Source organism: Mizuhopecten yessoensis, unplaced genomic scaffold, assembly GCF_002113885.1.
Source record: "Mizuhopecten yessoensis strain PY_sf001 unplaced genomic scaffold, ASM211388v2 scaffold7725, whole genome shotgun sequence".
NCBI classification, from domain to species: domain Eukaryota; kingdom Metazoa; phylum Mollusca; class Bivalvia; order Pectinida; family Pectinidae; genus Mizuhopecten; species Mizuhopecten yessoensis.
In genome coordinates this window covers 1,338,058-1,352,333 of record NW_018407191.1, presented here as the reverse complement: position 1 = coordinate 1,352,333, position 14,276 = coordinate 1,338,058, and the positions used below count along the sequence as shown (strand labels likewise).

The 14,276-nt window shown below is 35.2% G+C and overlaps 2 protein-coding genes across 2 annotated transcripts in view; both read right to left on the bottom strand.

The window, feature by feature from the left end:
- Positions 1 to 2,944, bottom strand: part of LOC110454255 (peptidylglycine alpha-hydroxylating monooxygenase-like) — an 11,582-nt gene extending 8,638 nt beyond the window's left edge. Inside the window, exon 1 of the mRNA XM_021503680.1 lies at positions 2,729 to 2,944. Coding sequence (XP_021359355.1) covers positions 2,729 to 2,896 — 168 coding nt within the window. The 5' untranslated portion in view covers positions 2,897 to 2,944. The remainder of the gene's footprint in view (positions 1 to 2,728) is intronic.
- A 5,425-nt stretch (positions 2,945 to 8,369) lies between these two features.
- LOC110454227 (fibrillin-2-like) overlaps positions 8,370 to 14,276 on the bottom strand; it is a 111,652-nt gene continuing 105,745 nt past the window's right edge. Inside the window, exons 71-78 of the mRNA XM_021503636.1 lie at positions 13,943 to 14,026; positions 12,952 to 13,000; positions 12,687 to 12,751; positions 11,845 to 11,925; positions 11,452 to 11,528; positions 10,502 to 10,555; positions 9,463 to 9,512; positions 8,370 to 8,746 (exon numbers count right to left, since the gene is read on the bottom strand). Of these exons, the coding sequence (XP_021359311.1) occupies positions 8,389 to 8,746; positions 9,463 to 9,512; positions 10,502 to 10,555; positions 11,452 to 11,528; positions 11,845 to 11,925; positions 12,687 to 12,751; positions 12,952 to 13,000; positions 13,943 to 14,026 (818 nt within the window). The 3' untranslated portion in view covers positions 8,370 to 8,388. The remainder of the gene's footprint in view (positions 8,747 to 9,462; positions 9,513 to 10,501; positions 10,556 to 11,451; positions 11,529 to 11,844; positions 11,926 to 12,686; positions 12,752 to 12,951; positions 13,001 to 13,942; positions 14,027 to 14,276) is intronic.

Below are 14,276 nucleotides of genomic sequence, written 5' to 3'. Positions count from 1 at the left end.
TTATTGTTCCGAACAATGCCACACACAAAAAAACCCGGAAAATATTAGAATTGACGAAAATTCAATTTTTTGGTATTTTTTCCAAAAAATTCCCCAAACTATCGGAATGTTTAGATTTTCATAAAATCAACTCGACATAGTTGCATAACAATTATATGAAAGTTTCAACGAATTTTGCTGGTTAATTGCGAAAGTGTGGAGCCACCTTAAGTTCTAAGAATTTCGGAAAAGTAGATAACATCTTAACTTATAATGCATGTTTTTGAGATATGCAGCCTGATTGATAAAGAATATTGGGAAAGAGCTATGGCGGAAAACTGACCATATTTACCTAAGTCGGCATATTTGAAAACGGAAATAAATATTGATGAGTAAATAATCTTTAGTAGCAAAAATGCATGGAGTAAGTATAAAACCAATTGAATATGAATTTTCGAACTGTTGAGATATTCGGTATTGTTAATATAATACGTACTGTAAATATAGCCATATTCACTATATTTATGAAAGTGACGGGATTTCCCAGACTTAAAAAAATACTTTCAATACTTTCCCATCCGAGGACCAACTTTTGAATAAACGTTTTGATTCCGTGATCAAAAATGCAAAATGTAAAAATCGTATGACGGAAAAGTGGTCCTCCTTTGGGAAAGTGCTCAAAATAATGAAAAACTGGATTGATCAAGTTTTCAAAAACGCAACAGATGTTTCTTGGGTGAAAGCAAATGGGATGTGTGCTATAAAGGTCGAGTATTTTTATTTATTATCTTAACGCAAACAAACGATGCCGAAATACAAAATATATGGGATTGTTGGGTCAGAATAAAAAAAAGGCGAAGCAAAAAAATTCAAGTGTTATTATCGCAAAGATATTACCGAACATGCTGAAAATTCATCGTCGAGGACAGTCTCATTTGTTTTAAATGCAAGAAGACTGCAGCACAAAGTTAGGAGCGCAATACACGTGTAAGACATGCTGTTCGAAAACTATATGTAATTTTACCATTCCAAAGTAAAGGAAGAACAAAATCAAGATGTGTGTTTTTTAAGAATACATGTAACGGCATGTAGTAGGCAGTAGTAATGAAAACTAAATCCTTTCAAACTTGTTGGTAATGATTGTACGATCTTGTGTTTTATACAGCATAACGCGAAATACTCATGTTGTTGAGTCTTTATCGTGAAACGCATGTATTAGTAGCCATGGCCTTGAATTCGTCTGTTTACAAAAATCTATTCTTAGACACGGGATTGCGATAGAGCTACATGTATAAAAATACATAACATTGCACGGTTGGAAGCGCGCACTATAGCGGATCAAAGCTTTGGGAAAATTCATGGGTGCAATCATAATGTTATTGGGATGTGTGCTATAAAGGTCGACGTTTCTTATAATGTGCATTTTTTCTACCCTGGTTCCCGCTTTGACGACGTCAATCTAATTAAGATTATATCTTCACATCGCTCCCGTTTACTGATATGTCGCGTTGAAGATCTAACAACATCCCATAGAGGGTCACGTCAGAGGTCAACATGAATACATTATCGTATTTATAACAAGCCAATCAAAACACGACATAACTCTTTCTTTCAACCAATCAGAAAGCAGGACCTGTGGCATTTAATGGACACCTCGTAGCCCAAAATCCACTTTTTCGTCTGGTCCAGTGATAGTTTGAATATTGCGAAGCCTGTCATTGGTTAATTGTAGTTTCAGATTGTTAAGCTTTTTAACGACAACATCACCAGAAGAGGAAGTCTCTCTTATTTCAAAGCAAAATCCACAAATTGTACATACGTTGTCTTGTAGATAGACACGGCGTGGTTTCATGGGCGCCGCCATTTTCGATGCTCATTTGACACCTCTCGGTCTTTTATCATAGCAAGTGTGTTCCGAAATCATTACATCATCACTTACAGAAATGCGTAAGCTCTCATCTGATTGGTTAATGCAAATGTCGCCTGAACATGACCCTCTACGGGATGTTGTTAGATCTTCAACGTGACATATCAGTAAACGGGAGCGATGTGAAGATATAATTGTAATTAGATTGTGACGACGTGACATTACTCGGATTTGACCTAGATTTTCCGTGGTGGGCGTCGTCGATGAAGTAGGAGACGCTAACTCTTCCGGCACACCTGATCTACTATCTTTCCATTGTTCCCAAGTTGTCCTAAGTTTATCGATTTTGAGTTCGAATTACCATTTTGCTGATACATAGGTTATCCGTTGTGGTACTTTTTCCCAATATTTCTCATTTATGGTGATTATTTGTAATGTCTGTGTAATAATAAATAGATTTTTCCATTCTGCCATTTTAATTTCAAGCTTAGCATATTTTTATTTTGTGATGTATTCTGTATGTTTTGTATATATTCTTTCAACCTATAAAACCTTCCATACAGAAACATGACCATTAAGTTATATCTAATAAAAAGGCTATCAAACAACTCCCAAACAATATATATCGGTTGGATAAAATCCTTCTTTGTCAAGTCTCTTGGTATTGAGTCGATGGCAGGGATTGAAGTGTATGGAACAGGAACGATAACTCTAGCTAGCGAATGATCCAATTAGGACGTTTGTTATGAATAAAAATTTAGATATTAGTCAAATCATATGGAAAGGAATACCGTTTATACCGTCATTGATGATTCTGAATTAAATGAAACATTTTGGAGAGTTCACATAACGTAACATCATATTTAGTCTTTTTTTCTTTACCTTGGTAGACACGGCATTTGGCATCCTGATAGTTCTAGTAAAATAGTGGGGGTCGTTTTCCCACCTGAGATCGCCATGTTGATCACTAGTGGACACAGGGGAACTGGTACAGACAGTAAGACAAACGTACGCTAGGACAATGGCTGTCCATAACTGTGTCCTCTCCATAGTATACACTGACCGTGGATAAAAGTGTTCTGATACGTCACATATAGATAAGGTAACTAAAAGTCAGGACGACGGTCAGAACGAGGCTAAGACAAGCCCACACTTTAAATGTGTTATCTTTGTATAGCATTGGTTCTTTGAAGTAACGTCATAAGCGGAAGATTTTGAATTATTTGTGTGTTAAGGTAAACAGGTCTCTCTCTGTCCAAAACTTAAGAGTTATCCCAGTCAATCATATGATTTTTCTGTGTGGCGTGGTCTGTGATTGCCGATTTATTTATCTGGGACTCCGACTGCTTCCTTTTTGATCTGGTGAATTTCTGGTGTTCACCAAGGCGGACCCTAAATCGCCTTCCAGTCTCCAATATACGACGCTTCGCAGTTTTTGCATCCAATTTTGTATACGCATTCTGCGACGTTTTCTTTAGGTGTTTTATCCTTAGGGTGTAATAGGATATTGCGAAGCGTCTTGTGGGGCTTCATGGCTGTTGCTATGTTTTGAAAAAAAGCGTAGCTGAATCGAGTCATTTCGGTACATATATAACAACTATTGTACATTCGATTACAGTGTAGCCGAAATCGACATCGATTCTGTGGACAACTCGTACACATTTTACACTTTTGTGTGCATATGCTCCACTGGTCATTTGTCTGATGAAGGTGACAGTGTACATATCGTTCTAGTCATCGACACGTCACATAGAAAATGTTTTTGGTGGTGTATAAAGAACTTTTCATAATTATTACTTACCAACCTGAAAAAAATGTTTAGAAATTTTACAGAATTGTTGTTGATTGAAATTTGGATGTTTGAAATTAGAAATAATCATAATCACAGAAAGAAAGAAAACAAGAAAGCTGAAGGATTCGAACTTGGGACCTTTACAACACTAAGAGCACACTTTACCAATGTTGCCATATACCGGAAGCATAGAAATAGTGTCCAGTTTATGGGCCACAAAGCCTGTAATAAAAAAATCGACATGGGGAAGTCACTCTAAGCCATCACCTACTGTTGAGGTCATACTAATCTATGTCAGTATCATTTTTATTGACACTTTTCGGCAAAACATTGTGTGTTTCATATATTTTCAAAATTCACTCCTTTTTACATAAATTTCATTTAAAATCCTTAAAATTCTGACAACCTATATGTTTTTGGTGGCAGAAAATTTTCTTTCCTTCAAAGCAATATAACTACAAAATTTGAATAAATTCTACTGAGAAATGGCGACACAATCCTATTACCTTAATAACGATGGTGTCAAGTTCTTTTTGCCCACTAATCTATCTAATAGATCCCCAACCCTTCGATTACTGATCTTACCATTTATATATAGGTTGTATATCATTTGTATTTGTCTGCTGCACTTAAACCTTCGGTCTGTCAGGTTAATGAAATGTATCTTTTATTATTATGTTAGCAATTCAAGCTGTTTATTAAGCGTAAACGAGGCAACACGTTACAAATGGTGATGCAGCCAATTACTATCTAGGTCTAGTTGCGTTTAGGCATTGAAGTAAACGAAAGTGCATTCAATTTCATTTCGTGTAATAGAATAGATATAATCAACATATGTTTGTATATTGTGGTGAAATATGTAACGCGGAAATCCAAAGTATTGGAAAACTATTTAGCTCAGGCCGAATTTTAAGCAGCATTCACTTCTTCAGCATTTTCTCAACCTCTATATAAAACACATTAAATGACCAGGGATTGTTTTGCACCAACATGTCACAAAAAAGCACCCGCCGGATTAGAAGTTTATGAAGTCATACAGAAACGAAATGACTCATGAAGGAACACAAGTACACGAACACCAACAATAAGGTCTGATAAAATGACACAAGGAATAACGGTACAATTAAACCACACGTCTGTTGTGTGTGTCACTGTATATCTAGTAGATAATTAAATGTATTAATGGAATGGCCCTGGAAATATTTGTTGTAATTAAGTTTAATGCAAAGGTTGTACAATACAGAATTACGAATTATTTATCTAGTTAGTGTAGACTTATCATAGCTACAGCGTCACGTATCTTGTAACACTTTATTCAATTCCTTTCTATCAGTTTCTGCTTGTGTGTTCATTGCATAAAACTGGCTTCGTCATCAGTCTGTTTCTAACTTGCATATCTATTTCCGACATTGCAAGTTTTCTTTCTTGCAAATTACTGGGTTGTATGTATACAAGCCCCCGATAAGCCGTCAGTATGAACATGGTCTAAAACAATCTGATGGTATTGCTATATATGTGTGTTTATTACATAAATAATTCGATTTGTTGTTATATAGTAAAGACAAATGTGAGGTTCATTGTACCATATAAATGTAGTATTAAAGTTCAGAAGATTAATGCCCAGTTATTAAATCACAGTTGTTTGGGTTTCAATGGCAAATGAATATAAAATTACCAGATCGAGGCCCACTACAGATTACAAAGCATGTAAACGTAATTTAGGTTCCTGGTGACGTTATTCTAATATGTCTATGCGCCAGTTCTAGCTGTAGAAGAGTTTTAAGCGTTTTGCTGATGCTAGTTAGTTTCATATCGTTACAGTTTTAATGCAATAATCCAATTTGGTATCCTCAAATGCAGATGTTAAAATAGAAAGTTTAGCTTACTTTAATATTTTTATTTTGATGTTAATCACTTTCACCACTGTGTATCATAATGGGCTCATCCAGATCAATGCATAATAGGGTTAATTAAAGTTACATAGGGGTGAAAGGGTTAAATAGGCACTACGCATTTCCCTGAGACAAGTTCTTAAACGAAATGAAAACAAAAAGTGAGATTGCTCGGCTAAAACATCTTTTCAGAGGAATATAATTTCGATAAATGACATACTCGTGGCAGAGATAATGTGTTTCATGATGTTTTGTTAAGTTTGGAAGATTAGAGATTATCTGCATTTGTGAGATAATTGATTCAAGGTTTCAAGATAGACATGAGACCTCTTGCTCCACATATGATCATGTTATACAATGTAGTATAGTGTAGAAAGAAATACAAAAAGAAAAAACAAAATTTAAATCTCATTCGAACAGTTTTAGGGAGTGCTGTGTGATATATGATGTTTGCTGTAAAATAAATTTATGTAATTTACGCGACAGAATTGTCAACATGTTTACTTGGCTTTACATGATAGTTCTATATTGTTCCAGCTAAGGTGTTAACATGGTATAATGTCGCTTACAGGTTGTTATTGAAATTTTAGAATGTGCTACAATTCCATGATGTTTTGTAAGGAGGATTTTGTAGAAACACGCATACTAGTACTGGAAATTCCACGGGTTATGCTTACTTACATTCGCTGTGTGTTGAAGCTAATTACAGATTGCTTCATCTCGCTTACATTCAGTAATTCAAAAAAGACAACCTCCATGACGCAAAAATTGTTTGGTCATGATTAAATCATATTGCATTGTCTGTTTTATGTATTCCATGGACACTGTAATGATTGTGGCCGGAAAATCGACGGTCTTCTATTCCGCTAATGTTACGTTTTAATATACATGTACATTTGTGTTCACTCGTCGACAGTCTGTTCCTTACCCACAAGGTCATGGTTAGGCCTCTTGGTCTCCATTGACGGGGGTCGGCGATTCTGCTATAAAGGAGACAAAAATGGAGACGACGACTTCCTGTTTGCAAGTGATTGTCTAGGTATGGGAGATGCCTTTTAACAAGATACCCAATTGATGGTCCGTTGCACACAACGTCGTATGAAAGGAGTGTTTTAACCGTATGATTGATATAATCTTCCCCTACCTTGAGGGTGGGACAGGGAAATCTCCAGCCCGATGGTTGGAACTTTCTCTGTTACACTCTTATGGTAGGGGATGATAAATTTTCCCGTCCTATTATTTCTGTCACAATTTGACCGACCTTAATCTGGGATATTTGATTCGCAAATGACCTCATAATTTATTGTTCCTGACGTCATCGTATCGTTGCTTTCAGCGTGCAATCGGTCATTCATAACAAATTTTCCATCAATGAAACTCTTCTTGCTTCAAGATTCTGTCTGCCTGTCATTATACTGTAGACGTTCTTAGTTAAGTGGTAATCTTATTTTGGCGTGAATTTCCTTCTTACTTCGGGGGCTCGAAATTTTGGAAAGTAGGAAAAGACATTCGCAGACAGTGTATACACAACAATGTGAACAGGCCTTAAATGCCGTATCTTCCAGATATATCAAGGAATAAGAAATACTTATATTTTTTTCATTGATATAAATTAAAAATGAATAGGCCTTGAAATATCAGGACAATATTTTTAACCACAATGATTTCTCTTAATTGTTTGTTGGTGTTTGCATTAATATTTGCGCAAATTTGTCGCAGTACGCTACGTTTGCATTCTATACACAGGAGACTGGTACGGTGAACATTCCCCCGATGTTGTGTTGTGTTTTGCTTCGTTGGAAGTTAAACGTCTTCACAACAGCTCATGTCACATGTAGACGTGATGGGAAGACACCGCCGAAAATAAATAGGGGGGAAAGGAAAGAAAAGACAGGTGTCCCAAGTGTTGCATTTAGGGCAGCAGCTAAATTTGTTCAATTTTGGTTTCTCCAAATAACCCCTAATTTAGCACAGAAGACAGAAGAAACCCCTCTGTTTCTGTTTGGGGGGGGGTACATTAGTCGCCTCCAACGATACTATGCAGAGGGACACAGAAGTATTTCCTCTTCCCGAACTTGCAGGGATTAATCAACACACCAGGAACGTATACCTCTATTTGAACGAAATATTTATAGTAATACATGAAATATGTATAAAGGTATACGAACGCATCAGAATATTCTTTGAAATGAATCAAAATAAAGTGAAACTTTTTTTGTGGATTTTTATTTACGAAACTGGGACTGTCACCTTCGATGGCTGAATCACATACAGTCGCTGTGTCGTCAAGGCGACTTCAAATAATGTCAATTACATCGTTTTAGAAATCCAAGTTAACAGCACTGAACGTGATATAGTCTGAGACAGAGGCATCGATTGCATTTTTAAGACAGCAACACGCGCATAACTTTATAGACGTTATTAATTTGATTACGTTCTTAGTCGTTTTGCCAGTACAATCAAGAGTAGCTTCCCTTTTATGAAAAAAAACCGTGTTATTTTTCCTCTATTATCCGTTGACAATAGATATAGTAATAAACAGAACCTCGTTAGAATTTGGCAAGACGCCAAAAAGATAAGCAAAAAAATACAGTTAGGAATGTATCCTTCATTGAACCAGTATATAACAAGACAACATTATATATTTTTTGAAAAATATATATAAATTTTTGAGACATATTTTTTTACAATATTTGTTATATATACATATATGTACAGTCATAAACACTTTTTTATATTCATTTTCTCAGAATTAACAAAAACACAAAAAAAAAACCATAACAATAAATTAGACAGATTTCAATCATGTAAACAATAAAGACAACAACAAACAAATTGAGAATGTAACAACGGTCATTTTAAAGAACATTGTCGTACATCTTGTAATCAGAATCGTAAGCGGTGTTGAGAGCTTGCAGTAAGCGCGCGAAATCATTACCGCTGATTCTGTTGCTTCGTGGTCCTTGTACTTTTTCAACGAGGCTCTCAGCACGATGGATGTTGCTTACGTGACCCTTTTTCTTGGGAGTTGTCTCCCCTGGCACCAGGCTGACCGCCGATGGTTCGTCTTTGAGATTCATCTTTCGAGCGTATTGGGATTGTTTCCAGGAGTAGTAGGGGGCGCCTGCGGAGAAACACGAGTTCTGTTCGGCGATTTTGTCGCCATCAACGTAGTACATCATATAGAAATTGCACATCTCGTCATTTTGGGTAGAACTGTGGAATAAAACAACAAATAGATATGAAAAAAACATTATTAAGGTTGCGTACGTGTAAGTGCCATTTTAATTCCCAGTGCTGTACCCTGGATTTGTTGGTAATTTTTATCATCAAACTGGAACGTGTTTCCATTCAAAACAATTTGAAGCGCCTTTTTAATGAACGATGTTGAAAAACTGCGTACCAGTTTTGCTTTTTCTAGCCAAAATGAGATTGCCTCTATACCAAGTTCGTGAGGTATGCTTTTACAAATGTTGTATCCTCATCAATGTGTTCCGACAAGTATCTGAGGAAGTCTATATCATCTCTTATGTAACTAGGAACTGATTTACACATTGCTTTTAGCACAATGTCCAAGAAGTTACTCAAACGGCGTGTTGGATCAGAAGCTAGGACGTGCAACAATCGGTCTCATCTTTAAATCGTTTGACGGGGAGACATTTTGATGTATTCTGACTTTTGTTGGGAGATCGCGCTACATATATATTGTTGCAACCCATTCACTATTATAAGGCTAAACTGACGGAATAAGACAGTACAGAATTGCCTCTCATTTATGATGCATCACAATGTAAATGTTTAGGTAGTTACAAAAGAAGATTGTTTCTTTTCATACATTTCTAAGAATACAAATATTTTCAGACATCCCCATCCAGACATTAAAAAGAGATCTACAGATAGTAAATGAAATCTTCAAGTAAATAGTGCCTCACCCAATAGATACATCTCTGTCTAGACTATTCTCCATCGTACAACGAGCAGCCTGTAAAAAGATGTCAATCGGTCAGCAAAAAATCAATAAAATTGTGTTATCAAAATGACATAATCTTTTCACTTTCAATGTCAAATGTCAAATAAATTAGCTATATTTTGTCAAGTCAATAAAACGTATGTAAACTTGACCACAGATAATTATGAAAGACACTTAAAAAATGCAGTAAGGCATTTTTTTTTTAAATCATTTGTACAAAATGTAGCCACGGAATCTTAAATTTGTGTTGTAATTAAACGTCACACGTAAAAATATATCACGAACAGACAGGAGATGTAAAAATTTAGATATTTAAAAACAAAAACAAAAATGAAAATTTGGCTTAAATGACATATTGTTCTGACCAGGCTTTGAACGGATTAACCAAGGTAAACAAAAATTAACATCAAATCAACACACGTGCATGTCACTTTTTGTGATATGGTAAAATATGTAACGAGAGTGAGAAATGATTTTATATTCAATCATAAGGTATTAAAATAAATATACTCTACCACATGAAAATGTAATTGACTTTGCTTTCATGACTCCTTAAGTGTCTATAAGACCATGTGACTTAAGATAATTTAATTATTGAAATGGGGCTTTTCTATGTTCCCGCAAGCATTTGTCACATGCTGCATCGTTTTCCATTTCACCAACAAGCCGATGTCACAATTGGTGTCATAAACTCTGGACACTGTAGCTAGTAGCAATGATATGCCAGTGACAAGGATGTGTATTGAATTGTTTACATATGTACATGCACACGTGTACCCTCACTCAAAAAAAAGCTAATTCGTCTGCGACCAATCACCCAAGGCTCACTTGTTCACACTGGTAATACGGGGAGGCTTTCGGAAGAGTGTTACATGAACATGGTTTATTGGGTAAAATATCAGGATTTTCCTAAAATACAATATTGTGAACCGATGAAAAATGTCGTTAAATTGCCGAAGTGGTGGAATTATTTAACAAGTGTATAAAATAATATAACGCACCAGAACATCATTGTTCTTTATTTCCATTCCTGGGCTGGTGACGTTGTAGAACATCTGAAATATTAAAACGAATACATGGGAGTACACTTGCAACTGTCTTTCAAATTTCAAACGGTCAATATTATGTGATAAAATAACATTAATAAATAGAAAATTTTCTAAATTGGAAAACAATCTATTTAAGAGTCTATGTTGATCTTTATGAAAAACGAAATTTACAGTTCTTAATGAATGAATGTCATACAACGATGCTCTGCTATATACCAAAGAACAGCAGCGTGTCAGGAAATCGAAACATCGCAAGGTGATTAAGTATTGATAAACTCAACATCTTTCCCTATTCAGACACGCAATGATAACGATCTTATACTTTGTACGAAGGCGTATCGTGAATATTAAAGGTTCTAGCTCCGTCTCACCATCATTTAATACCTAAGGTACAAATTCAGTATACTAACACGCCAATACAGAGCCTGTAGCGTTACCTTGTAATTAGCCATTATATCGCTACTTACAAGGTGACCTCGGTACTCGTTGATTCTATTAGTGTCTTCCACTCACAGGGGCCGAACACATGATATATTGGCTAGCGTAAGTATAGGAGTGTTAATGTTGACGTATATCATGTGCCTGACCCCTATACCACCACTGGGACGAGGAGAAGGTCACGGTTATGTTTTGAACATGGAGTGCTATGTTAACAACATGGTGGTCTCCATTAACTTAATGTACTGCTGGCGGTAAAACACTATTATGTATAGTATTTTTACATTCATGAAGAAAACAAAGATTTATCATTAAAATATCAACTTTCTTCTCCACGTGCACGAAAATTCATCAAATATGTCGATGGAAGACGTAGGCAGAAGAGTGGTTACATAGAGGAGTTCACATTAACCTTTTAAAATTACTCAAAATTCGACGAAAATAAACCCCTAAATCATTCATACCTGGGGTTCCTGAGGACTTTTCCGGCCAATTTCCTTCCACTTAGCGTCCCGGATTCTGTATCCGGACACAACCCTTCCTATAATATAACGTGTTTTTTCGTTATAATGTGCAAGTGAATTTATTTAAAGAAAATGTTGAAGATATTATATATCATTACTTTTAAAATAACATTGTTAAACTATAATTTAATATTGAAATATGTGACGTCATTACATTATCATTTCATGACGTCAGAATAAATGTAGGTCACTAACACATGAACTCATACGTTAAAAATATACTACACAGATGTATTTACTGAATAGCATGGTAATTGTATTGTTAGATGCAATAATAACGTAAAATACTAGGAGAGCATTACTTTTACAATATACTTTAGTCACAAGTCTTACCTAGTTTGTGGGTGTGAGTCCTAAAGGCGAACGGATGTAACGTCAGGTCAGTCGTTAGTCGACAAGCACTCTCCAGGTATTCTGTAATAAACCATTAACAAAAGGGTAAAACCTCGTTATACTGCCACCATGTGTCCAAAAAAAAATAATAGTTTGGCGTTATAAAGAGGTTTGGTAATAAATTGAGGGAAATTAATAGGAATGTTTAGGAAAAAGTACATAGATATGTGTTGGCGGTACGTTGGGTGGCAAATGAAACGAAGGGCATTATATCGAGGTTTTACTGATATTACTTTATTCGTATACCAATTATCAATTTTAACCACTTAATTAATTGTGTATACATATGCACATGTCTATGCATATGAAACATGCGTTTATGAATTATGACAGTTGTTGTTGTCAATTTTAAATCAAAACAAACAAAAACAATACGTTTTCATTGAATATACTGTGTATGTATGTAATGACAGTCGATCAGAAGTTTAAGTACGTAGTGTAGATTTACATATGGTGTTTTACCCCCTTTTTAGGTATCGCCTTACTGAAATTTGAAATAGGCGTTTCCTTGCTTCACAATCCTATCATGTTTCTTCAGATATATATTAAGCGCATGTTGGTGAGGACAGCCGATCACGAGTTTAAGTACGGAGTGTAGATTTACTTAAAACACATTGAAATCGTGGCAACATACTTGTCCTATGGATCCTTTTTTGTGAAATAGGTGTGCATAGGTGTTTATATTCTGTATACTCTTATGTAATATTTGCTATTTATTATGTAAATGAAGTGATGTAAAGAGTGTGGCTTTCGTTGTGAAGTCTAGTGTTAATTTGACTTACCGACGGAATGAGCAGGGATCCTTCCACCAGTCGCGAGCAGGTATACGCCGGCTCTCTTCGGCATTCTGTGGAGAAGGACAACGTTTTGTTTACAAAAACCCTATAGAAGTTTAATTTCAGCATTAGAACACTTCAATGAAAACAAAGTTCATTTTGAATTGTACATTCTTTTAATATTTCTGCTTTAAAAAATAGAATCTAATACTGGTAGCAGTACACAGGTTAACGTTGCTTTCTGTAAAATATCATTCTGATAGTTACGTACTGTTTTTCTGTCGTTACCATGGTAATTCCAGAACTGTCAGTTTCACCAGCTGTGAAATAGAGAAAATTAATTATCACCTTACCTGTTCAAATGGTGCTATTTACGTAATGCATTGTTATAGAAAGAAAATTAATCGAAATTAAATGACAGTTTCTACGACAACCAGTTAATGTGCGTAGGTATACTTTCATCCATATAACGTTAAATTATGTTGGTTTTTTAACATTTCCGACAGGAAGCAGTCAAACGCTATATATCCATGTATCTGTTTTTAACATTGCCTCAACATGGTAAGATTAAAAAAGGATGTAAGTTGTACAACAGTTTGGTGAAAATATATGAATATTGAATGAGTATACAATTTAGGACACTTGACGATATATATTCAGTTACATAATCAAATACATAGTATATGATTTTGAGCATTGTGGTTCATACATTTAAAAACAAAGCAAGGAAGAAACCTGCATAAACCTGTTACATACTTAAATATACGAATAAAGAAGTCGGTACAAAACTGTCACATATAAAATATCTAAGGCAAATGAAGGCGTCCGTACTACATTTTTACATACAAAATATATGAAGGGAAACATAAGTACAAAATTGTTACAAACAAGATGTATGAAGTAATTATTCGGTATAAATTTGTCAGGCATAAAATAAAATTCACAATCATCTTGTAATAAATAATGTATACATATAGTTATTAAATGAAAGCTTCTTGTTTTATCTTGCCTTAACATCACAAATACTTTGAGACGACCTCATGGTGAGTTTGAACTGAAGAATTCACAGGCGAATCTTTAGCTCAAAATCAGCTTAAAGCTGTCTCAAAATGGTTTTGAAAGTAGGGCAAGATACATACACAAATGGAGGCGAAGTCCGAAATAAACATGTCGCGACTAACAGAATTATATAATGGAGACATTTAACGGCTTATTTCATCTGAAGAAATGATGAATATGTTAGAAGAGTGTTTCGTCCTTACCTAAAAATGGCGAGACATCTTTGTAATGAACCTGCAGGACGAGGTAGTTGATGTCCGTGTCCCCTCCAATCTTAAAGCCAACGCCTGAAAAACATTGAGCATGAATAATTAGTCATGAACAACCATTATCAAATTGATCTAAAAGGACGAGCGTAAGAAATACAAGGGACTACATCTTAAAAATTTGGTAATAGATACGGTATGGTAATAGATACAGTATGGTAATAGATACAGTACGGTTATAGATACAGTACGGTTATAGATACAGTACGGTAATAGATACGGTATGGTAATAAATACAGTATGGTAATAGATACGGTATGGTAATAGATAC